The 21,798-nt window shown below is 61.1% G+C and overlaps 12 protein-coding genes across 12 annotated transcripts; 9 read left to right on the top strand and 3 right to left on the bottom strand.

Annotated features, from left to right (window-relative positions):
* Positions 1 to 73: 73 nt before the first annotated feature.
* SPRG_02315 (hypothetical protein) lies at positions 74 to 650 on the top strand (the record flags this gene model as incomplete). The annotated part of the gene is made up of 2 exons (XM_012340860.1): positions 74 to 495; positions 551 to 650. 2 exons carry the CDS (start codon positions 74 to 76, stop codon positions 648 to 650), a joined length of 522 nt encoding a protein of 173 aa, XP_012196250.1.
* Positions 651 to 785: 135 nt separating this feature from the next.
* SPRG_02314 (TKL protein kinase) lies at positions 786 to 2,641 on the top strand (the record flags this gene model as incomplete). Its single annotated transcript, XM_012340859.1, has 4 exons — positions 786 to 859; positions 905 to 1,039; positions 1,086 to 1,148; positions 1,204 to 2,641. 4 exons carry the CDS (start codon positions 786 to 788, stop codon positions 2,639 to 2,641), a joined length of 1,710 nt encoding a protein of 569 aa, XP_012196249.1.
* A 591-nt stretch (positions 2,642 to 3,232) lies between these two features.
* SPRG_02313 (hypothetical protein) lies at positions 3,233 to 3,894 on the top strand (the record flags this gene model as incomplete). The annotated part of the gene is made up of 3 exons (XM_012340858.1): positions 3,233 to 3,286; positions 3,336 to 3,633; positions 3,680 to 3,894. 3 exons carry the CDS (start codon positions 3,233 to 3,235, stop codon positions 3,892 to 3,894), a joined length of 567 nt encoding a protein of 188 aa, XP_012196248.1.
* Positions 3,895 to 4,228: 334 nt separating this feature from the next.
* On the top strand, positions 4,229 to 4,710 carry SPRG_02312 (hypothetical protein; the record flags this gene model as incomplete). Its single annotated transcript, XM_012340857.1, has 2 exons — positions 4,229 to 4,360; positions 4,420 to 4,710. 2 exons carry the CDS (start codon positions 4,229 to 4,231, stop codon positions 4,708 to 4,710), a joined length of 423 nt encoding a protein of 140 aa, XP_012196247.1.
* Positions 4,711 to 5,114: 404 nt separating this feature from the next.
* SPRG_02311 (TKL protein kinase) lies at positions 5,115 to 7,620 on the top strand (the record flags this gene model as incomplete). The annotated part of the gene is made up of 5 exons (XM_012340856.1): positions 5,115 to 5,494; positions 5,543 to 5,638; positions 5,684 to 6,019; positions 6,071 to 6,202; positions 6,245 to 7,620. The coding sequence occupies 5 exons, from the start codon at positions 5,115 to 5,117 to the stop codon at positions 7,572 to 7,574; spliced, it is 2,274 nt and encodes a 757-aa protein (XP_012196246.1). The 3' UTR covers positions 7,575 to 7,620.
* SPRG_02310 (hypothetical protein) lies at positions 7,598 to 8,901 on the bottom strand (the record flags this gene model as incomplete). Its single annotated transcript, XM_012340855.1, has 8 exons — positions 7,598 to 7,683; positions 7,733 to 7,819; positions 7,866 to 7,970; positions 8,020 to 8,145; positions 8,191 to 8,247; positions 8,295 to 8,349; positions 8,395 to 8,492; positions 8,539 to 8,901. The coding sequence occupies 8 exons, from the start codon at positions 8,899 to 8,901 to the stop codon at positions 7,624 to 7,626; spliced, it is 951 nt and encodes a 316-aa protein (XP_012196245.1). The 3' UTR covers positions 7,598 to 7,623.
* Positions 8,902 to 9,404: 503 nt separating this feature from the next.
* SPRG_02309 (hypothetical protein) lies at positions 9,405 to 10,012 on the top strand. The gene has a single exon (XM_012340854.1). The coding sequence runs from the start codon at positions 9,470 to 9,472 to the stop codon at positions 9,926 to 9,928; it is 459 nt and encodes a 152-aa protein (XP_012196244.1). The 5' UTR covers positions 9,405 to 9,469; the 3' UTR covers positions 9,929 to 10,012.
* A 98-nt stretch (positions 10,013 to 10,110) lies between these two features.
* Positions 10,111 to 12,087, bottom strand: SPRG_02308 (hypothetical protein). The gene is made up of 4 exons (XM_012340853.1): positions 11,203 to 12,087; positions 11,047 to 11,152; positions 10,580 to 11,005; positions 10,111 to 10,532 (listed from the first exon to the last, which is right to left on the bottom strand). Exons 1-4 carry the CDS (start codon positions 12,049 to 12,051, stop codon positions 10,165 to 10,167), a joined length of 1,749 nt encoding a protein of 582 aa, XP_012196243.1. The 5' UTR covers positions 12,052 to 12,087; the 3' UTR covers positions 10,111 to 10,164.
* A 1,692-nt stretch (positions 12,088 to 13,779) lies between these two features.
* SPRG_02307 (hypothetical protein) lies at positions 13,780 to 15,606 on the top strand (the record flags this gene model as incomplete). The annotated part of the gene is made up of 3 exons (XM_012340852.1): positions 13,780 to 14,745; positions 14,795 to 15,004; positions 15,028 to 15,606. The coding sequence occupies 3 exons, from the start codon at positions 13,780 to 13,782 to the stop codon at positions 15,604 to 15,606; spliced, it is 1,755 nt and encodes a 584-aa protein (XP_012196242.1).
* A 217-nt stretch (positions 15,607 to 15,823) lies between these two features.
* SPRG_02306 (hypothetical protein) lies at positions 15,824 to 16,818 on the top strand. The gene is made up of 7 exons (XM_012340851.1): positions 15,824 to 15,896; positions 15,947 to 16,011; positions 16,069 to 16,140; positions 16,188 to 16,339; positions 16,389 to 16,462; positions 16,505 to 16,592; positions 16,642 to 16,818. The coding sequence occupies exons 1-7, from the start codon at positions 15,848 to 15,850 to the stop codon at positions 16,712 to 16,714; spliced, it is 573 nt and encodes a 190-aa protein (XP_012196241.1). The 5' UTR covers positions 15,824 to 15,847; the 3' UTR covers positions 16,715 to 16,818.
* Positions 16,819 to 17,162: 344 nt separating this feature from the next.
* Positions 17,163 to 20,039, top strand: SPRG_02305 (hypothetical protein). Its single transcript, XM_012340850.1, has 16 exons — positions 17,163 to 17,268; positions 17,319 to 17,361; positions 17,406 to 17,535; positions 17,581 to 17,758; positions 17,804 to 18,184; positions 18,229 to 18,284; positions 18,336 to 18,417; positions 18,468 to 18,545; positions 18,597 to 18,728; positions 18,774 to 18,859; positions 18,909 to 18,978; positions 19,029 to 19,195; positions 19,244 to 19,298; positions 19,345 to 19,632; positions 19,676 to 19,825; positions 19,874 to 20,039. Exons 1-16 carry the CDS (start codon positions 17,199 to 17,201, stop codon positions 19,993 to 19,995), a joined length of 2,088 nt encoding a protein of 695 aa, XP_012196240.1. The 5' UTR covers positions 17,163 to 17,198; the 3' UTR covers positions 19,996 to 20,039.
* Positions 19,988 to 21,714, bottom strand: SPRG_02304 (hypothetical protein; the record flags this gene model as incomplete). Its single annotated transcript, XM_012340849.1, has 2 exons — positions 19,988 to 20,980; positions 21,025 to 21,714. 2 exons carry the CDS (start codon positions 21,712 to 21,714, stop codon positions 20,039 to 20,041), a joined length of 1,632 nt encoding a protein of 543 aa, XP_012196239.1. The 3' UTR covers positions 19,988 to 20,038.
* Between the last annotated feature and the right edge of the window lie 84 nt (positions 21,715 to 21,798).

Genomic DNA, 21,798 nt, shown 5'->3' with positions numbered 1-21,798 from the left:
GTGACCTCTAAGAACGTATGCGCACCCGCCTTTCTCAGCGCCATGGCCGCCTGTCTCGAATTGCACTTGTGGGATGACCATGCTGCGCCGGCTACTCCCGCTCGTCGCCGCGGCGCACGCGGTGCGCGAGACGCTGCCACCGATCGACCTTAACGCCGAGCCTCGGGCAGCGCTCGTGGCCGAGGGCCTCTACATGCGGGCGTCGCAAGTGCTCTCGACGTGGAGTACGCCGGAGACGACGCTTACGGCCAACTGTCCCGCAACGGTGCTCGACCTCCCGCAAGCGATCGTCAACGCGATCCCAGACACGGGCTCGGGCAACCTTTGGTGCGTGCTCTTGCCCGACGGCGTGACCTACCTCCACGCGCTCAACGCGACGAGCGGCTCGCATGACATTGGCCTCACGGGCTTGGCGTCGCCCGGGCGCTTGCTCCGGCGGCACGAGTCGCCGCCGATCTCGTACTTGGAGTCGCTCCCAAGCACCTTCCACGACGTGTACGTTCGACCTCTTTGTTGTTCGCGAAGGTGGTTAACGTCGTGTGGACTGCAGGCGCGTCCAGAACGTCGGCCTCGAGCGACTCGGCCCACGCCTCGACCGCAACAATGCGTCTCTCGTCGCCGCCCGCCGACTGTACGCCTCGCAATATTAGCTGTGTACTAGTAGTCTCTGACGCTGTCCACAGGGATCTGACCAACAACTCGGTGGTGTCGGTGGCCAACGTTACGTTCCCACTCGGCATGCACACGCTGTCTGTAGCGCGGCAGCTGTCGACGGCAGCTCATACATGGTGAATAGGGTCCTCGACAACAACCGACTGCAGACCCTCGAGCGCTTCACGGCGCCGTCGCTCCGTCGCCTGTGCGTCCTCTTAGTCAACCGAATCGCTGCTGATGGCGGGCGTAGGAGCGTGAGCGGCAACCCGTTCGCTGCACCGCCGCCGATCGCGTCTATCTTCCCCAACCTCACCGACGTGTCCCTCGCGCGACTCAACCTGACCGTGTACCCTATTCTGGCCGTGCCATTGACCGTCGCCACGCTGTGCGTTCGCTTTTTCTCTCTCTGCGCTTGACTCATGAGAGCTTAGGTCGCTCGCACACAACCAGCTGCGGGACATGCCAGCCACGCTCCCGGCCTCGGTCCAGAGCCTGTAGGCTTTCTATAGGATACTATAGGACGCCGCAGCTCACACCCGTGCTGCGTAGCGACCTGCAACACAACCAGATCTCGCGAGTGCAGCTGGCGCTCACGCCCAGCTCGCGGCTGCTCTGCCTCGGCGGCAACCCCATCACGGCGCTGTACGCGACGCCGGCGCAGTTTGCGCTCCTCGAGAAGCTCTTGCATCCGCGCAGCGTGGGCCCGACCAGCAGCGAGTGCTCGCCGTCGACGCCCTTCGTCTCGGTCACGACGACCTCGGACGCGTGCACGGGCCGGTTCCGCGTGAAGCGGGTCTGGGGCACGGTCCCGATCTGCGTGGTCGACTCGTACGCTGCGATCTATCTGCCGCCGACCCCGCCCATCTCGCAGGCCACGTGGCTCGCAGTGCTCTCTTCGTTTGGGTTTCTCTTGCTCGTCGTCGGCGGGAGCTTTGTGTGCTTTTACAAGAAGCGCGGCGCCGACGCGGACCAAGGGAAGCTGCGCATGCTCCTCGACCTCGGCGATGGCGGCCTTCTTCCGCCGATCGAGACGGTCGTCAACGACGTGCGCCGGGACCCGATCTACGCGCCGTTCTGGATCCCGCCGGACGAGCTCACGCCGACGCGGGTGCTCGCGCGCGGCGGCTTTGGGGTCGTCTTTGCCGCAACCTTCCAAGGACACGAGGACGTCGCGATGAAGCGCTTGCTGTCGACGCGCCTCGATGACGCTGCGTGCGTCGCCGACTTTATGGACGAGATCCGCCTCTGCGCGCGGCTCTTCCACCCCAACATTGTGCGCTTCGTCGGGTTCACGTCGACGACGCTCGCCAACCTCTCGATCGTCACCGAGTACATGGCGCGCGGCGACCTCTGGCACTTTCTGCTCGAGAACGACGTGCCGTGGCACACGACCGAGAAGCCGCTCAAGCGCCGGCACCCGAGTGCGCTCAGCAGCTCTCGGAGCACGCTCGTCTCGGACGACGGCAGTCTCCGCGACGAGGCGACGACGTCCAAGTTCTCCTTCTTGGTCGACGTTGTCTCGGGACTGCACTACCTCCACACGCTCGACCCGCCCGTGCTGCACCGCGACGTGAAGGCCCGCAACGTGCTCTTGAGCAGCGACTACATCGCCAAGCTCACCGACTTTGGCGTCGCGCGCGAGGCGAGCGACGTGACGATGACGGCGGACGTCGGCACGATCGCGTGGATCGCGCCCGAAGTGCTCAAGGGCTGCTTCTACGACGCCAAGGCCGACGTCTACTCGCTCGGCGTGCTCATGGCCGAGATGGACACGCGCGAGCCGCCGTACGCCCACCTCGACGGCGACGTCTCGGCGCTGCGGACGCGCATCGCGCTCCTCGTCGCGGCCAACGAGCTCCAGCCGACCTTTTCCCGCAGCATGCCCCTCGCCTTGCGCGACCTGGCGCACCAATGCCTCACGCACGACCCACATCACCGGCCGTCGATCCAAGACGTCGACGCGGCCATCCGCGTGCTCCTCCTCTAGCTTTTTTGTTTTATTATTTAGAATATTGTCTTTTTCTTCGTGGACTGAAGTGTCGAGCACACGGTTATTACGGTATGCGCCGGACACGTCTGATGCAGGGTGAGTAATGCGGCATCGCAGAGTGGGACCCAATATGTCGACGATGCACATACCACATTACCCTCTTGAGGAGTGAGCGACTGCGACGATGCGGGTCCAAGTACCGGTACCTGCGCCCGCACCTATGCCCCGTGACACTGTACGGCGTCGTCGTCGTCGGCAGTCTGCGCGTGGACTGTCGATCAGCGTGCATACATTAGGAGCAAGCCAGCTCTAGAGCGCAGAGTAGCAACTTGCGACGAGGCCTCGACCGTCCTCTTGTGCGACCTGGCGCTCGCGATGCAGTCGGCTAAGCGACGACGAATGCGGAACCTGAGCTGCAGCAGCCTCGGCAGCATCGACACCGCATCGCACATGCCGGCAACCTGTCGGGCCTCCACAATCCGCAGCGTCCATCGACCAAGATGGCAAGTCTCAAGTCTCATAGAACGAAGTAAGCGACTGGCACATTGCGAAGGCGACGACGCTCTCTTGACGCTCGACGGCGTCCCCATGCTGCCCAGCGGCCTCCAGCGGCTCAACCTGAGCCACAACGGCATCTCGTCCGTCGGCATTGCCTGCGGCACGACCATACGCTATCTTCTTCGTCTTCGAGATCCCAAGTACTAGCGATCTCTCGCGCAACAATGAGCTTCACGAGCGTCCGCAACGTGTCGACATCTCTGCGCTCCATGGCATGGAGAACCCGCTCCAGAAGCTCTGCCCCATGTTCGACAAGCCCTCGACGTCCTGTCTGTGCGTCGCATGGCACATCCGTCGTCTTCTCATGCGGCGTCCTCTCTTGTACGAGGTGTTTTGGGAAGAGCCCACCGTCGGCGACGCGCTCCCAGTCTTACACCGGCTGCTAAACTTTACCAAAAACGTCGGGCGCCCGCCCACGCCGCCGATCGACCGTGCAGAGGCGACGCGTTGGGTGTCTACACTGTGTGCCTCGTCCAGGACGACTGGCTCGACGCCGAATGGATGGCGATGCCAATCTTACGCCGAATCGTCGCTGCTGCATGTCGCTCATCTCGGTCACACTCGTGGGCCTCGTCTGGGGAGTGCGCCGCTCGAGCAAGGAGACGATGTGGCTGCACCCCGAGACCAACAACGACGACAACTCGGCCTTTTACGAGCACGTGCCCCACGATCTGTGCCTCGACCCGCGTTAAGCCCAAGTCTTCCTCTTCGCGTCGACTGATTTGAGCTATTTGGGTGGTAGAGTAGAGTATACGCACACCGACCTCTCGCTGCAGCAGGTCGTGGCCTGCGGTGGCTTTGGCATTATCGTGTCCTTGGGCCGCCTCACGGTGCGTGGCGGCGGTGGCCGTCAAGCGCATCTTGCCTGAGCGAACGACAAGTATGTGGTCGAGGACTTTATGGACGAGATCTGGCTTTGTCTGCGGCTCCAGCACCCACGCATCGTGCCCTCCCGCGGCTGTTCGAACGTTCTCTGGACGCTGAGCTGCGTCTCGGACGCACGGCGACCTCTAGACGCTCCTCGAGATGGTCCAGACGACGCGGATGCTATCGAGGAACTTCTCGATGCTAACCCGAGCCGCATCGTTGCTGCCGCTCTCCAAGCGCCGCGTGCTTCACGACGTTGTCGCGGCCATGGTGTGCGTGCACGGCCAAGACGTCATCCACCGCGACCTCATGGCCCCAAGTAACCTCCTCGACGCCATATTTGCTGCAAGCTCACCGACTCGGGCACGTCCCGCAAGGCGACCGAGCACGCAACCATGACGGCCGAGATCGGCACGGTTGCCTGGATCGCACCCAAAGTCCTCAACGGCGTCCAGTACTCGGCCAAGGCCGAAATGTACTCGCTCGGCTCTCGGCGCTCGACGCGCTCGAAGTACCGTACTACGCCAACATGCCCCGGCTCGTACCCTGCACTGGCGTCAGCGTTGACCTTGCCAAGACACACCTCGTTGTCGCCGGCGAGCTTCCGCCCGTCTTCTCCAAGTGCTGCCCGCTGGCAATGATCGACCTCGCCCGCCGCTGTCTCTTGTACGCGCTGGACGACCGGCCCGCGACGAGAGATGCCACTGGTCATCGTCGAGGATGATGATGATGTACAGTGCATATCGGTGGCGTGTCGTAAGCAAGCATGATCGCTCGCATGATGGCGCCATGGGCGGCGATGGATGACGTTCCGCGCATGGCCCGACCACGCTACCTGTACCTCGGGTAGAAGCGTGCTCGTACAGGCGGCCTCCATCATCGGCGTCGCCTGATTTCGGATGTCAACGTGCCTATTTCAGGACATTGGGGTGATTTTCGGCGAATTGTCCGAATTGGACCGAGCAGCTGGCGCACGTAATGATGGGCGCGTGCTGGGCTGGGTCAAGTTTCCAGCGTCGCTGGCTCCAACCGCCTTCAGACGACGATGAGGCCACCGACGTCGGTGGTGCTACTGGCGGCCGTCGTCGCGGCGCAGGACGTCGGCTACAAGGCGGAGCGCGCGACGATGCTACCGGGCGTCGCCCGCGAGAACGTGACGCGGCCGACGTTCACGACCAAGTGCGACGCGTGCAATTTTTCCGAGTTCCGCAAACCGACGTGGCGGACCAACGTCGACGACAGCACGTGCATCTGGCACGCCGACGGCTCGTGCACGATCGGCGTCAACCTCAACGAGAACGATATCCCGATGAGCGACTGGCCCGGCGGCCCCAACGCCAACGACAAGAAGAGCACGCAGTTCCTCATGGGCACGGGCTCCGAAGTGAGCTACGTCGAGGGCCTCTCGAGCGTCGTCTCGTACATGTACGTACGCGCTGCCACGGCCCTTGCCTCATGACGACGACGTGGTAGCACGCTCTTCCGCCTCGGCATTGAGACGCTCGCGCTCGACCTCACGTCCAACAAGCGGGCGGTCCCCAACAATCGCGCGGTCGAAGCAACGCAGCTGTAGGCGCCGCCATCCTCGAGAAGGGCTCATGCACAATTTTATAGCAATTTTTCGGACAACCACATCCGGTCCATCGACGGCGTCATGACGTCGGACCAGACGTTCAACTTGTTTGTCGACCGCAACTGGATCGAGAGCGTCGGCGACATCTCGACGATGAAGCAGCTCCGCGTCCTCAACCTCAACGCCAACCGCATCGTCTCCATCGAGCGCACGGTGTGGCCCACCAAGCTCGAGGTGTTGTTCCTCGACAGCAACCAGCTCGTCGGTCTCCCCAAAGCGATGGCCACCACCCTCCGACGGCTCGTGACGCTCTCCCTCCAGAACAACTCGATCGCGTCCCTCGACGGCGTCTCGTTTGGCGAGAGCCTCGCCTCTCTGTATACCTATCTATCGATGTAGTCGTTCCAGCGCCTGACGCTCTGGTGTAGCAATCTCAAGGGGAATGCACTCCGCACGCTCAACAACGTTGCGCTGCCGTACGGCCTCGCTAGCTTGAACCTCGTCGACAACAACCTCACGTGGATCAACGCGTCGATCTTGCCGCATACGCTCGTGGATCTGTACGTGCACGCTGCGTTAACGCACCTCACGCCTCTGCCTAGGTGTCTCAAGGGCAACCCTCATGTGCGGTTCGCGGGCTCGGCTGCCGACTTGACGGCGCTGCAAAACCTCTCGCACGCCGATCCTGCGTGCAACGACGTGTCGGCCGTGATGGCGCCGACGAGCTCGTGCCCCGAGGTCGGTGCGACGGCGGCGACGCTCTGGAACCGGTATCTCTTTTGCGTCGTGCCGATCGCGTCGGCCGAGGGCCACAGCGCGACGAGCGTCCTCACCATCGCGCTCGGGGTCTTTTGCGCGCTCGCGCTGCTCGTGGGCGGCGGCGTCGTCTACGAGATGCGCCGCCGGCGCCTCCAGTACGAGGCCGAGCACCGGTCGTGGCTGCACTCGTCGTCGCCTACGTTCCCGTCGCTCAATATTGCCGACAGCGCGCACCTCATCAACGACCTCCGCTTCGATCCTGCGTACCAGCGGTACCGCATTCCCGCCGACTCGATCGTGCGCGACCGCGTCTTGGCCCGCGGCGGCTTTGGCATCGTGTACCTCGCGACGCTTCAGACGGAGAAAGGACGCGCGCAGCTCGTCGCTGTCAAGCGCATGCTGCCGGAGCGGCTGCGGAGCCTCCGGTCGATCGAGGATTTCATGGAGGAGATCCGCTTCTGCATCCGACTGCAGCACCCGCACATTGTCGAGTTCATCGGGTACTGCTGGACGACGCTGCCGAATCTGAGTGTCGTGACCGAGTACATGAGCGAGGGCGACTTGTGGACGCTCCTCGACACGGACCATGACGCGCAGCGCATCCCGTGGCACGTCCAGGACGAGAAGGACACGGTCATGCTGGCCCCCGCGCTCTCCAAGCTCGGCGTTCTCGTCGACATTCTCAAGGCGCTCGTGTACCTCCATGCGCAAGACGTCATCCACCGGGACCTGAAAGCCAAAAATGTCATGCTCAACGAGACCTTTGTCGCCAAGGTCACCGACTTTGGCACGTCGCGCGAGACGTCGGAAGAAACCATGACGTCCGAGATCGGCACGGTCGCCTGGATCGCGCCCGAGGTGCTCAAAGGCGTTCGATACACGGAGAAGGCCGACATGTACTCGCTCGGTGTGCTCATCTCGGAGATGGACATGATGGAGATCCCGTACTCCAACATCCACCGGCTCCTCCCCGAGTCGTGCCTCGGCGTCGAGCTCGCCAAAACGCGCATCGCGATGCTCGTTGTGGCCGGCGAACTCCGGCCCGTCTTCTCGACCGACTGCCCCGCGCCGATCTTGAATGTCGCGCGACGGTGCCTCGCCTATTTACCCGAAGACCGACCAACCGCACGCGAAGTTCTATCGTGGCTCAGCCCCCACCTGCACCCGATTTGAACCATGCAAGCTGATAGTGTAACCCTCATAGATAGTAGTATTCTTGATGTCAAAGCGACGGCAGCGCCTTCACGCCGACACTCTCGTCCGTCTCGATACCGCAGAGGTCCTATAGCATGGGTTCTGGCGTCGATAGATGACAACGCAGCGTGTGATACCAGCACGTCTTTGCGCTTCTTCTCCATGCCTTCGGCGATCTGGTCGATCGCGTCCATGACGATGCGCTTGCGCTTGACCCACGCCGTCTGCATACCATGATTTTCACGCTCCAAGAGTTTCATCTCTCTCTACCTTGTACTTGGTGAACTGATCGGTGATCGCCTTTTTCTTTTCGGGGGCCACTGGTACGCCGTTCGGGTCGTCCAAGCGCTGCAACGTCGCCGACAGCGTTGCCACCTACGGGAAATTTATATAAACGAAAGTCGCTGCTACAAAGAATGCCCACTTGCGTAGTGTACTCGGCGAGTTGCTGGTCGAGCTCCGCGTCCGTCATTTGGTTGGAGAGCCCGTGCAATACCGACTCTGCCTCCTTGAGCGCGCGCTCGGCGTTCTGCACGTCGTCGGCCACCGTCTACTGTCTCCTGAGGCACGACGGTTGGAACATCCCATAGTCTACCTGGATAGCGGCTTCGGTTTGCGCAAGAGTTGTGCTGCACGGAGGCGGTAGCTTTTCCTAATGGCCAGCGACATCAACCTCTGGCATGGGTCGGGGGTGCAGACTTGGTTGTAGTAGTAGATTTGGCTCTTCCCATACGTCTTGCACTTGATCTCGCCTCTATCGGTCCCATGAGAAGACATCGAATGGCATGACCGGTACTACTTTTCGACGAGAGCGTCCAAGATCTTGGTCAGCATCGTCTTGCCAATGCGTCGATGGAGGTTCTCGAAGACGTTGAGAACGCTGTACGGGCGGTTGGTCTGCGGTCGGTATAAGCCTTTATGAGCAGAAGCAGCATCGCGTTACCTGGCGCATGTACTTGGCCACTTCCTCTTCGGCTTGCGACTGGCTCATCAAGTCCTTGGGCTTCTCGGGCTCCTTTTTCTCGGGCTCTTTCTTGGCCGGCTTCTTCTCCACAGCAGGCATCTTCTTGGCCGGCTTGGGCGCCGGCGACTTCTTTGCAGTCTTGGCCTTCTTCATTTGCTCAAAGTCGTCGTCGTCTTGAAAGCTGTCGGACGCATCGTCGTCGCTGTCGGGCTTCTTGCGCTTGGGCGTGGCCTTGGCCGAGGGTGGCGACTTGGCCTTCGCGGGCGCCGACGACACGAAGTCGTCGTCGTCGTCGCTCTCTAGTAGGAAGTCGTCTTCGGAGGAGTCGTCCTTGCGTCCCATGCTTCCTCCTAGCCGTCCTGGATCAAGCCCATGCGTGCATGACCCAGCTGCGAGAGCCGTACCTGCTTCCCGCAAAATTGGATTTATCCTCTGATTCTTTATACGTCTGACATACAATATGAGAGGTTTTAGCTGGCTGAACGCACCCAACCAAATGGTAAATTGCAGGCGCTGCTACGGACCGAACCTCCTGCACATGTCGTAGGTCTCTCCATGTACTGTTGCTCCTGCTTATGGTCGAGCGCAGCGCAGAGTGTGCAGCAATAGACGTCCTCGCGGAAATCTGCTTTCACCTTGGTTGCCTTCGTTAACGCGGGGGTCACTCGTTCTGACACCCGAAGACACCCGCTGTGCAATGACGTCACGAGATGGGACCGAGCGTACGAGCTAATGAAGGGACTTCACCACTTCCGTCGTGTTCCTGCGTCGCGAACGGTCGTGCGCATGCTGCTCGGTGATTGGTGCAATTGGTATCTTCTACGGTCATACCCACTTCAAGATGAAGCTATCTTGCACCTGGTCTTAGCTGACGGGAACGGCACTGCCGCATTTGCGTTGACGTAGAAGAATGAAAGGAGCTACTATTGCCGTGTGTGTGTTGGCCACCGCGGCGTCGACGACAGCGTCGCCCTTCCGCGCGGGTCGGGCTTTGACGGCCATGGACTGCGACAAGGACTGCTCCGACTTGAGCACGGCCTCGACGGTGCTCTGCGAAATGGGCAAGTACGGCAGCTGCGCAGTGACCAAGGTCGCGCAGGGTGGAAGCTACGTCGTGCGCGGCGTGAGTGGATGGTTCCTATCCAGCGACTCGGATTCCGGTTCGGATGCCGACGACCAAGGCAAAGCGACGCCAACAGCTGCGTCAAACGCAGGCTCGACCACGGGGTCCCAAGGTTCGTTCCATGGCTCAGCCACGGGGTCTCAAGGCCCGTTCCATGATTCTATCACGGCGCCCCCGAGCTCGGCGACAGGGTCCCAAGCATCGGCGACGGGGTCCAATGGCTCGGCGACGGACGCGCCGCAATAATGCGTCTGCCACAACCTCGAGCAACGAGCATGTGCGTCTAAAAGAGATAAGCCGTTGTTAATGTACTACCACTTTATCGTGCGACTTTGTTGTGGAGCTAACATTGTCATTCATTATTACATTGGTGTGGATCGCGCAGCACCGTGTACACTGTCTAAGCGTGACGCCTGCACCCGTTCTTTCCCCGAATTTGCAAATTAATGTCATATGTATGTACAGGTTATAACCCTCCCCAGCTACAGAATCTGGTACGGGGGCGGCATGGCTCTGTCTTTTGTCGGTCCTTTTGTGCCCAAGCGCTGGCGGCGTCGCCATGTCCAGCCAGCCAACCCGCCGACGAGCATGTGAACGGTTACCCAGTACATGACGGGAATCGCATCCTCGTCCGAGTGGCGAGCGTCGAGTGCGTCGAAGGGCAGCAGCCAGTGGCCGCTGCCGAGCTCCTTGCGCCGCCGAGCGACAGCCCGGAGCATGTCGCCGGCCTCGATCGCGTAGTGAATCGCCATCTTCTCCACCTTGGCCATCGAGTCGTCGATGGCGTCGACAGCCTCGATCTTGCCGGCGCTCGTGAGCAAGTAGCACGCCTTCTGTCCCAGCGTATGCCCTGCACCCGCGAGGTATTGTCAAGCACGCCACCAAAACAGCACGTACCAAAGAGTTGGATAAAGTACGCCTTGCCGTGGCCGAGGAGCGGGCTCGAGTGCATCGACAACGTCGACGTCTGCGCGTGCGTCACGAGCGGCGTCTGGTCCGCCTCGCCCGTGAGCTTGACGCTGTTGCGGTGCACAAAGAGGATGCGCCCGTCAAAGTCGTGTTGCAGCATCGCGATGCCGCAAAAGGACACGGCGTGCCAGTACAAGACGCTCGGGACCGGCGCGACCGCGTCGACGTACTCGTCTTTCGTGAAGCCGCCGAGCGCAGGCGGGTGCGGCACGAACGCAAATGGCGTCGACGTGTTGAGCCACGCGAGCCGAAACAAGTCCTTGTCGCCCCAGACGAGGCCGTACTTCTGCAGCAGCGGCGGCGTCTCCAGCGCGTAATGCAGCACCTTGGCCAGCGCGGTTGCGCACCGGTGCCCTAGATCGCAGGTGGATACATACAGGGAGTAGGTTGTATACGGGCAATGACGAGCTGCCCCGACTCTTGCTCGAGCATGTCGACGAATGGCATGTCGACGAGCTCCCAGAGCAGCGACCGCGCATGGACGTTAAAGGGCGATGACATCTAGCAAATGATTCAGTGTCGACTTGATAGATTGATAGATAGGATCGCACGTCGTGCCAGTAGTCGGGCCAGAAGATCGCGCCGCTCGCGAGAAACTGCGGCGACGTAAAGAGAAAGGTCGGATCCCGCGTCGGCAAATTGTCCGAGTCGAGGAAGAGGACGTTCTCAAACTGGCTGTGCGCGACAGCAAAGGGCTTGGTCATGTAGCCCGTCGCGCGCTTGTCGTGGATGGGCCGGAGCACGAGCGGGCCATAATTGGCTTCGAGAGCCACCAAGATCGGGTTGGTCGCCACGCCGGGCATCTGGTGCGGCTCGTACCACAGCTCCATGGGCAGCTGGCAGTTGTAGAACCTCAGCATGCGCACGATCGCATATACGTTGGGGAGCACGCTGGGGTAGATGGACATGACGATGCCGTTGGTGACATTGGCAAACGTACGCAGCACCGGCGTCGAGAGCGACACCGCGGGCGCGGACGCTGCGCGGATGCTGTAGTCGCTAAAGTCACGCGCTTCCATGCACGTAAAGCTCTTGCCCTTGATGCTGTCGCACGCCGTGAGCATCACGTGGAAGATCTCGCCGCTCGTCCGGTTGCGGATCTCGCAGTACCCGCTCATGCCGGCCTCGATGGCATCGCTGCAGCCCCGGTCTCTGGACGGCTTGCGCCAGCCATGCGGATTGCAGTTGGCGGTGGCCCGCCACCCGAGACACTGGTACGTCTCGTCGGTCCAGAGCGCATGGACGCGGTCCGCGTGGAGCTCCACGGACGCGTCAATGGCCTCCATGTCGTCGCCAAGAGCCCAGAAGACGAGGCCGGCGCTTAGCACGGCGAGGCAGAGCAGCATGAGGCGCGCCTGGAGAAGGTCCAAGGAGCGCGTGGCCCGCGGCAAGCTGGCCATGCCTCCTCGCCCAAAATGGAACTTTTCGCAACGGCCCATATTGATCGATCTTTGCACCTGTCGTGTTTGATTGGTGCAAATGGACCAATCCGAAGTCGCTGACTCCGAGGTGTCACGGGGTGCTCACGTATGCGGATCCGGAAAAGAAGTGCGTGACGCCGCCCCGTCACACTAGGTTTCGTGGGCGTTTCGCCAGTCAATCGCGCGTGTGTCGGGATCAGGCGTGGGTATACAAAGATCAAGTGGGTCATTGACCCGCGCCGAACCGAAAAGATCAAGTACGACGACGACGAGGCGGTTTCGTCCAAGGGATGTGACGCATTACGTGTCGACGGAACCTTTCAACGGCGAGCGAGTCGATTTCGTCAACAACCTGCTAGCGTCACTCGACATCCGTGAGCGACGTACGAGCGCACTTGACGAAGCGCTTCTCGCTCATACCTCGCGAGGTTCGCGGGTTGATGTCCCGGCTGCAAGCAAACGCAGAGCCACAGGTGTAACCTGCGGACACGCTCGAGTACTAGCATGCTAGTACCTCGCTTCGCGTCGAGTCCGAAGCTCGATAAAGGACGGGAGGCGATAGAAACGGCCGCTTGGAGAGAATCAGAGCCTCGGCTTCAACGTCCTGTAGTGGATATCGCGGGTGGATAAGTTGACGCGAACGTGCTTGCGTGGCGATGCACTCGCAACTTCAAGCAGCAGGCGTCTTGGCGCGCTTGCTTTTGTCGAGTCGGGCGCCGATGCAATACAGTGCACCATACAAACCTCCGCAAGCGACGAACGCGGAACGGTGTGCCGCAGGTCCTACACGAGCTGGTCGTGAGCGGCGGGGGTAGGGGTGGTAGACAACGAAAGGCTTGATTTCATCCAGGTGGTTCTGGGCTAGTTCAAGGCAACCGAACAGCAGCGGGGTGACGACTGAAATCCTGTGGGGATTCCATTTTCGTATCTGTCTCAACCTGGTCGGCGGGCCAACAGTGCCTGTTTACCGACACGAATGTGGCCGGCTTCGTCGCTTCGTCGCGTTTGCAGTCCTGCAACTCACAGTGTCAATTTCTTTTCAAAAAATGTACTCGTGGTGTCGCCAAGGTTGATGTCAACCCTTCTTGGTGTAGCATACCATCATCACACATTCTCGAAGGCGGATGCGCAACCAATTGGCGGAGATATGAGTAGTTGGACAGTCGAGTAGACACAAGGACGTGCTGGATTGCTGCACCCACTTGTGCTTGGCTCGGAACTCGGCTCGCAGGCCACAGGAACGCGCTGTCAATCTCAGGAGCATCCGCCGAGCGCGCCGCGGGTTCTGTGGGTCAGCTCTGCAGGCCAGTGCGTTAGACACTGTACTTGAGGCCGACGGTGGCGCATCCTTGATAGACGTCGTCGCAGCAAAGACGCGGTTGGCACCAGGTTCGTACCGGCGCGGTTGCGTTGACACGCCCATTTGTGGGAAACCAGCGTCATTTTGGGAACGGGTTGAGAAATAAAATGGAAATTCGACCGCGAACGGCGAGGCGCGGGTGGGTGGCATACTGGACCCAAGACAATGTGGAGCGCCAGCTGGGCGCAGCTGCAACTTGAAGTTCGGCATGGGTCGAAGGCCAGTTCGGCGCCGCGCCAATTGATTGGCTTAAATGGCTCGTGGCCGGCGTTTCTGCCAATAAGTTATGAGACGAAGCTCGGAAGCGAAGTTCGCCAGTATGTTTCCAGTATTGGATTTTTCACAAGATGGAGGACTCGAGTTACCAGAAGCTCCACCTCGTGCTCGAGTCGCTCGGCAAGGCCGCCGGCGACTGCGACGAGGCCGCCCTCCGCGCGCTCTACACGACGTACAAGGTCGACGTCCGCACCGGCTTCGCGATCGCAGTCGTCGGCCCTAGCGGCGTCGGCAAGTCGGCGCTCATCAACCTCATCACGGGCGCGACGCGCAACGACCCGTTCTTCGCGCCGCTCAACGTGCGCCAACGCGAGTACGCGCCGACGGTCGTCGCGTGGCACGCGCTCAGCCTGATCGACCTGCCAGAGCTCAAACCCACCGAGGCGCCGGAAGAGTACATGCGTCAGCACCACCTCTTGCAGATGGACCTCGTGCTCTTTGTGGGCCACCATGGCCGCATCACGGCGTCGGACCGCCACCTTCTCGAGGTGCTTGGCCAGGCTAAGGCCCCCCTCATGTACATCAACACTAAGACGGACCTCTCGTGCGCCAACTACCGCCTCGACGAAGACATTCCCGAGTACATTAGCGACGCCAAGGTGTTCGAGATGCTTCGCCGCATGTGGCTCTCGACGCCGCCGCTCGCGCTCCTCAACTCGCTCAACATCCCGCTCTGCTGCACCGACACGTCGTCCAAGAAGCCGTCATCGACCGCGTTTGCCTACGACAACCTCGTCTGCCTCGAGACCATCGTGCGCTTCCTCAAGCCCCGCTGGCGCAAGCGCACGTGGGACGAGGTCGAGGCCAACGACAAGGAAGTGATCCCGACGCTCATGGCGCTCCGGACGTCGTCGCCGCCGCAGCCGCTGCGCAGCATGTCGGCGCCTGTCGATGTGGTCAAGCCCAAGCTCCACATCCACGTTGACCGGAGTTTCCCGATCGTGACCAAGCCCGCCAACAGTCACAACAGCAACAACAGTCACAACAACACCAACAACGGTAGCAGCAACCACTACTCGCCGCTGCCGTCCATTCGCGTACGTGTTTTCTGTCTCTAAACCATGGCACTCATCGCCCTGTCCTTAGCAGATGCAAACCATCTCGCCGCTTCTGCCGCCGCCCATGACGCCCGTGCTGCCGCCGCCCACATCCATTGTCTTGCCGTCGCTTCGCGGCTTCCAGCCGTCCAAGGCCGCCCCATCGTGCTCCGTGTACCCGTCGTCGTCATCGATGAATCCGACGGGCGGCTACTTTTTGCGCCCAACGCTGCCCATTCACCCCTCTCGAGCAGCAGCTGTACAAGCAGCCGCGATGACAAGATGGACGACCACAAGACGGTGACGCACGTCAACCCGGGCAAGTGGACGCAGGACGAAGATGACCTGTTGCGGCAAGCCGTCGACAAGTACGGTCCCCGCAACTGGAAGGCCATCGCCAAGCACGTGGGCCGTCGCAACCACGCGCAGTGCCTCCAGCGCTGGCGCAAGGTGCTCTTCCCGGGCCTCCGCCGCGGCAACTGGTCGCACGAAGAAGACTGCCTCCTCCAGGCGCAGATCGCGACGCTAAGCCAGCAAGGCGGGAAGCTCAACTGGGCGTCCGTCGCCGCGGGGGTTCCGGGGCGCACGGCCAAGCACTGCCAAGAGCGCTGGCGCAACTACCTCAACCCGAGCATCAAGCGCGGGCCGTTCGACGCTGAGGAGAAGCAAAAGCTCACCGAGCTCTACAACACGTGGGGCAACCAGTGGACACGCATCTCGGAAGCGATTCCGGGCCGGTGCCCCGTCGACTGCAAGACCACGTGGCAAAACCTCAACCCGAACTTCAAGCAGAGCGATCGGCCCGGCCCTGGGCGGCCAAAGCGCTTTGGCACCCTCGCGGACACTGGATTTAAGTTATAAACGTGCTTCGGCCAACCTTAATATAATAGTTAGTTGCGTGAACAATATTGTCCCTTGCTATCTGGTCACCTGCTTGTTGGTTGTCGCCCGTCTTGGTGACGACAACGAAGCTCAAAGGCTGCATCACTTGTTGAGGCTAGGGTTGCTGTCTGCGTGCATGTCGCACAGTGCCACCAATACGAATTAAATGTGGCGCGGACAGAAATCAAATGTGGCGCAAACCATATTTAGTAGCCCCAGCATGGACGGCAACGCTCCACCGCCGACCGGACCGTCCAAGCCAGCTAAAGGTATGCATGCTACGGCTAAGCGTGCGGAGAAGGTCACTTAAGACGCGCAGACGCTTTCCGCAAGTTCTGGCACGGCCTACTCCTGCAAAAGTACGTCGACACGGACAGAGACCTGGTACTATTACATGCTCGCAGCACCTTTGCCGGACCACCAGGATCCTCATCAGTGTAGGTCGAGATCCTACCGCACCTGTACCTTGGTTCGATCGGAGCCGGCGCCAACTACGAGGCTCTAGTGCGACTGGTACGCCCTGTCTACGATGGCGCATGGTCGCTCAGTTGACGCACTAGCGCATCACGCACATCCTCGTCGCGTCCGAGACCATCGTGTTTCCGTTCGAAGACAAGCCCGAGGGCTTTGTGTACGAGCGCGTTGCCATCGCCGATGTCCCGAGCGCGAGCATTGAGGCGCACTTTGCGGCCAGCAATGCCTTCATCGAGCGGTGCTAGTAGCCGAGTGCCGGCGTCGACAGCTCACGTGGCGCTCTGTAGGACGACAACGAGTGGCGGCAATGTCCTCGTGCACTGTTTTGCGGGCAAGTCGCGGTCCGTGACACTCATCCTCGGTACGATGGCAGCATCCCGATATGCGTAACTCGATGCAACAGCTTACCTCATGGCGCACTACGGCTACAGCCTCGGCGATGCACTAGCCCACGTGCGCTCGCTGCGCCCACAAGCGCAACCCAACCAAGGGTATCGCTCCCTTCTCCCACCGTGCAGAGCGTGTATTGAAACGTTCTAGTTTTATGCGCCAGCTTGAGGCCTACGCTGAGCAACTGCGCGCTCAATCGCCCGAGAAAGGCCAAGAAATGTAAGGGAAAGTTGCCAGCGTTCCAGTCGCCAGCTCTTCGCGCTATGGACACAAAAGGCGTAGTACGCCTCTAGTAGCTTAAGGCATGATGCATTCATTGTACACGTCGTCCACATTCTACATCGAGTAGCAGGTGTCGGCGAGTACGTGGGTGGCGCGACGGAGGAGGCGTCGAGAAGATTGGTTGCCGCTACCCAGCACAGCCACGATATGTGGTCAGTAAAGCTGCGTGGGCTAGTCGGGCGAATGTGTATGAGCTACAGAAAACAAGAATTGTATGGTAGTATGCTTTTGGTCGTCTCCAATTGCAGCGATGCCACGCACATCGAGCGCTGGCCGATAAGATATACCTGCGTCTTATCCAGCCCCATGCACACTGCTCAGACGCAGTCGTAAAAGTCGTCTGCAAGGCAGCGATTTCGACGAGGACTTGTATGAAAGGAGACAAAATTGCGCGGTGGAATCGAGACAGAGCGGTTACGAAAACGATGGCGACGGCGGTGGTCGTGCTGCTGGTCCTCGCACGTCTCGTGTGCGGTGCCTGCCCGGGCTACTACGGTACTATACCAGGCATATATGGCAACGTATCGATCGCGTTAACGTGCTAGGCCGCAACTGCAATGGCCACGGCGTCTGCGGCGCCTTCAACCGGTACCAGCATAACTCGTCCAAGGCTCGAGCCAACGCTTCTGTAGGTGCACGTGCTTTGCCAGCTGGACGGGTGTCGACTGCGGTCTCCGGACGTGCCCGTACGGCACGCCGTGGTCCGCGGTGGCCACGGCCCTCGATACGGCGCGGATGACGGCCACCGAGTGCAGCAACATGGTCCGTACAGTCGCTATAAACGGTGACCTCATGCAGACAGCGCAGGGTGCGTGCAACCGCACGACCGGCGCGTGCGTCTGCCGTGATGGCTTTTCCGGTGCAGCGTGCGAAAAGCTCGACTGCGCCAACGACTGCAGCGGCCACGGCAACTGCTTCAGCATGGCCGACGCCGCGCTGCTCAACGGTGCCTCGTACACGCTCTGGGATGCCAACAGCATTTATGGTAGTAAGCGGTCAAGGAATACGCATGGGTGCAACGAAGGCGTAGGCTGCCGCTGCGATCCCGGCTACACGGGCTACGACTGCAGCCTCCGCACCTGCATCTCCGGCCACGACCCGGTCGTCACGGGGCGGCTCAACGAACGGCAAGCCATCTCGTGCCACTGCACGACCTGCACCGGCACGTTCATGCTCACGTGGAACGGCCGGAGCTCGGTGCCACTGGCCGCGACGGCGTCGGCGGCCGACGTCGAGGCAGCGCTCAGCGCGATCACGTCAGGTGTCTCGGTTGTGTTTGACGGCGGCGCCACGACTATCTGCTCGACGCTGGGGACGTCGGCGCTCGTCACTTTTCTGCACGACTTTGGCCCACTGCCATCGCTGACATTGGTCTTGGCTGCCGCGACGTTGACCGTCTCGGTGCAAGCAGGTACGGGCGACGACACTTAACCCAGTGGGTCATCTCGAAAGTAGGAGGCACTGTAGCGCTCTACGGGACCTCGGTGGCCACCGTCGCCAATACAAAGCAGGTGCAGCATGACGATTCAGATTCGAAAATGGATTGTGGCTGGCTTCTCTAGTCGCTCGAGTGCTCGGGGCGCGGTGTGTGCAACCAAGCGACGGGGCAGTGCAACTGCGCCCTTTACTTTACAAGCAGCGACGGTCTACAAAGCTAGCCTGTATCGGTGCACCTCGAAATCCGACGTGATTAGGTCAAGGGAGCTTGGGACCACGACCCGACTGCGGCTACTACAACACGACGGGTGCCCCTGCGACGCATCGCTGCCCCGGTACGATGCAACGGTGCAGCAACGCAGTGGATTCGTGACTTAACGTAATAGCTGGGATCTACGAGTCGGACTACCTCGCGACCGGAAGCACGGTCGTCTGCAGCGGCCACGGCATGTGCTCCAACGCGCCCGACTACCAGTGCCAGTGCTATCAAGACTGGGGCGGCAACGACTGCTCGCTGCGTAAGCCAATGCTTCGCATTCGCCCGACTCGTGTGCTTGGGCTAGGGTTGTGTCCAACGGCCACCGCGTGGTTCGAAGCTGCGACGCTGGCCACGACGGCGCGCACCGTCCCCGTCGCGTGCGCCAATGCCGTACGTGCCTTAACGTTACCACCGACTGCATGTGACGGAGGGTTGTCAGGGGATCTGCGACAACACCCTGGGGCGGTGCCTCTGCGACAGCAACTTTGTCGGCGCCGCGTGCGAGAAGTGTACCACGCATCCTTGGCGGCACCAATGTGCTTGACGCAGAATATCCTAGTGACGTGCGCCTCCAGGTGTCGCGGGACGGGCAACTGCAGGTCCATGCGCCAGATGGCCGCCGGCGCCACGACCGACGGCGCGCCGACGCCGATCGTGTACGGCCGCGACGTCAACTCCCTCGCCACGTGGGACGCCGATCGCATCTTTGGCTGCGTCTGCAACAGTGTTCGCTTTCCCAAATTCTATGGCACTTTTCTGAAAAAGGACAAATAGGTGCGCTACGTGATCGGGAATGCACCAACCCTCTCGGGCTACGACTGCTCGTCCTGTACGCTGCCGTCCACACCGACCGAATCGCTGCACGCTGCTTGTAGATCCGTGTCCGTCAGGCGACGACCCGTGGACCACCGGTCAAGTCAACGAAGTGCAATCGCTGTCCTGTCTCGGGACCGCTGGCTCCGTGACGCTGACGTTTCGCGGTGCAACGACGTCGGCGCTTTCGTTCGGTGCGACGGCGGCGGCGCTGACCGCAGCGCTTGAAGCGCTACCGACGTACTTGCGCGATACCACTGGCTACAGCTTGTGCATACTATATTGGGGTAGCATTGGGCAGGTAGCGGTGAGCATGCCAACGGGAGCACTCTGCGGTGCCACGAGCGCAGGTGCGACCCCAGATGAAAGGACGACGTGCACAAGCTGTTTTAGCGGTCACGACGGTGTCCTTCTTGACCAACGCGGGCAACGTACCGCTCTTGATCGCGGATGCTTCGCTCTTGACGGGCGGGCCCTTCTCGGTCACCGAAACCACCGCCGGCACGACCGAGGACGCGGTTTGCAACAACCGCGGCAACTGCGGTGCACTTGGCATTCCGTCGAAACGCGAGATGTTGATGGCAAGCGTAGATGGCGCGACCGGTCGCTGCATCTGCGTCCAGGACGCGGCAAGCAGCGACGGGCAAGGCAACCTCGGCGTCACGCGCGACTGCGGCTATGTCTACCCGTTCATGGCCCAAGGACGCTTGTAGTTGACGTGTTTATAACAAACAGTAAGGAAGAAATAGCCTCGTCCTAGCAGCCTTTCCCGCCGGCAATGCGGAGACACTTGGTCGACGGGAAGATCGAGAGCAGGTTCGTCGTCACGGAAAACACCAATGCGAGCGCAAACACAACAACAAGCGTCGCTCCGGCCGCCTTGCTCTTGCCGCCGAGCCGCTTGAGGGCCTGCATCTCGGCTTTCTGCGGAGGCAGGAGGAAGAGCCAGCCAAGCGCCGCGAGCTTGAACGCGTACGAGATGAGGTAGCAGTACGTGACGGCCCAGCGCACGGCCGTGTCGTCGCGTGCGACCGCAACATTGTCGACGACGAAGTACGAGTTGATGAGCTTGTAAATGAGACTCGCAAAGGGTGTTGCGAGGTTGGAGACCGTCGTCACGAGGCCGTAGGTCGCGCCTTCGTTGCCGACATCGGCGATCTCGACCGCGCAGTAGGTCGAGACAATGAATCGAATGCCACCAGGGATCTGCTCGGAGAGGGCGACGCCCGTGAAGAACCACTCGTTGCGGAAGACGTCCCAGATCGTGAGCATGACGACGGTGGCGTCGATGACAACGATGGCGATCGTGCCGAGGGCGATGGTATGGCGCCAGTTCCAGTCGAGGCCCCACTTGCCGACGACCACGAGGATGCCAGCAAAGAGAAGCTGGCCCAGAATCGTCGAGAGCGAGTCGTTGAGCGGCTGAACCTTGGCCCACGCCCGCTGAATGGTCGGCGTCGCGGTCACGCCGATGCTAAGAAAGGTCGTGTTGATGAAGCGGAAGGCACAGATCTGCCACATGACGCGCTTCTGGAGGAGCTCCCAGAACGACGACACCCAGAACTTGAACTCGACGCGCGGCGCCGGGTCTTCTTGGACGACAAAGATTGTTGTGAGGCACACGAGCACGCACGGTCCGAGGAGGATGCCGTAGATGACGTTGGGGCCCATGGAAAAGTCAAAGCTGCCATCGTACTCCTTTCCGTTGAGTCCAAATGCTGTGACGAGCGACGTAAAGATACCGGCGACCGTGCGCACGACGTAGATCGCCGTTTGAATCCGCCCCGGATCGCGACGGGCTCGCGCTGCGCATATTGCACGACCATCGCATCCGACGCGCACGCCGCCATGACATACCCGATGCTCGTGACCATCGAGAGGATGATGAACTTGGCGCCGTTGGACGGCGCGTCAATGTTAAAGTAGACGCGGTCGGGAATCGACGCATTGGCGTACGCGCGGGCGCACACCTGCGGGTTGCCAAAGCAGTAGGGGTCACCGAGGGGCATGACCGCCATGATGAGCAGCGATGTCATGGCGACGAGCCAACCAAGGAGCATCCAGCTCTTGCGTCGGTAGCCAAAGATGGGAAAGCAGTCGGTGCACATGCCCCAAAAGACCTTGAACGACCAGCCAAGCGTGACGAGCACGTTGTACGACGCGACTTGGTACCCTTCCATCTTGAGGTAGTTGTTGAAGATTGGGTACGCGAGCGTCGGGATCGTGCCGTAGATGGTACCGATCGCTGCGTACTGGGAAAAGAGACCCAAGGCCTCGCGCGAGCAAAGCGAGATCGCGCCGCCCTCGGCGAGCGTGCCTTCCTCGGCCTGGTAAGCCGCTTGGGGCGTGAACTTCTGCGAGGCCAAGATGCGCGCCGAGCTAATGTACGAGAGTCGCGCGTCGGCGTCGAGCGGAGGCGTCTTCTCAGACATGGCGAAAGACGAAATGAGGCGTCGCAGAGACCAAGACGGCAACGCCGGATCTTTCGGCAGGAACTGGCAGGTGGTGGTGCCAGC

This window comes from Saprolegnia parasitica (assembly GCF_000151545.1).
Source record: "Saprolegnia parasitica CBS 223.65 unplaced genomic scaffold supercont2.5, whole genome shotgun sequence".
NCBI lineage: Eukaryota > Oomycota > Saprolegniomycetes > Saprolegniales > Saprolegniaceae > Saprolegnia > Saprolegnia parasitica.
This window is presented reverse-complemented; position numbering and strand designations above follow the sequence as displayed.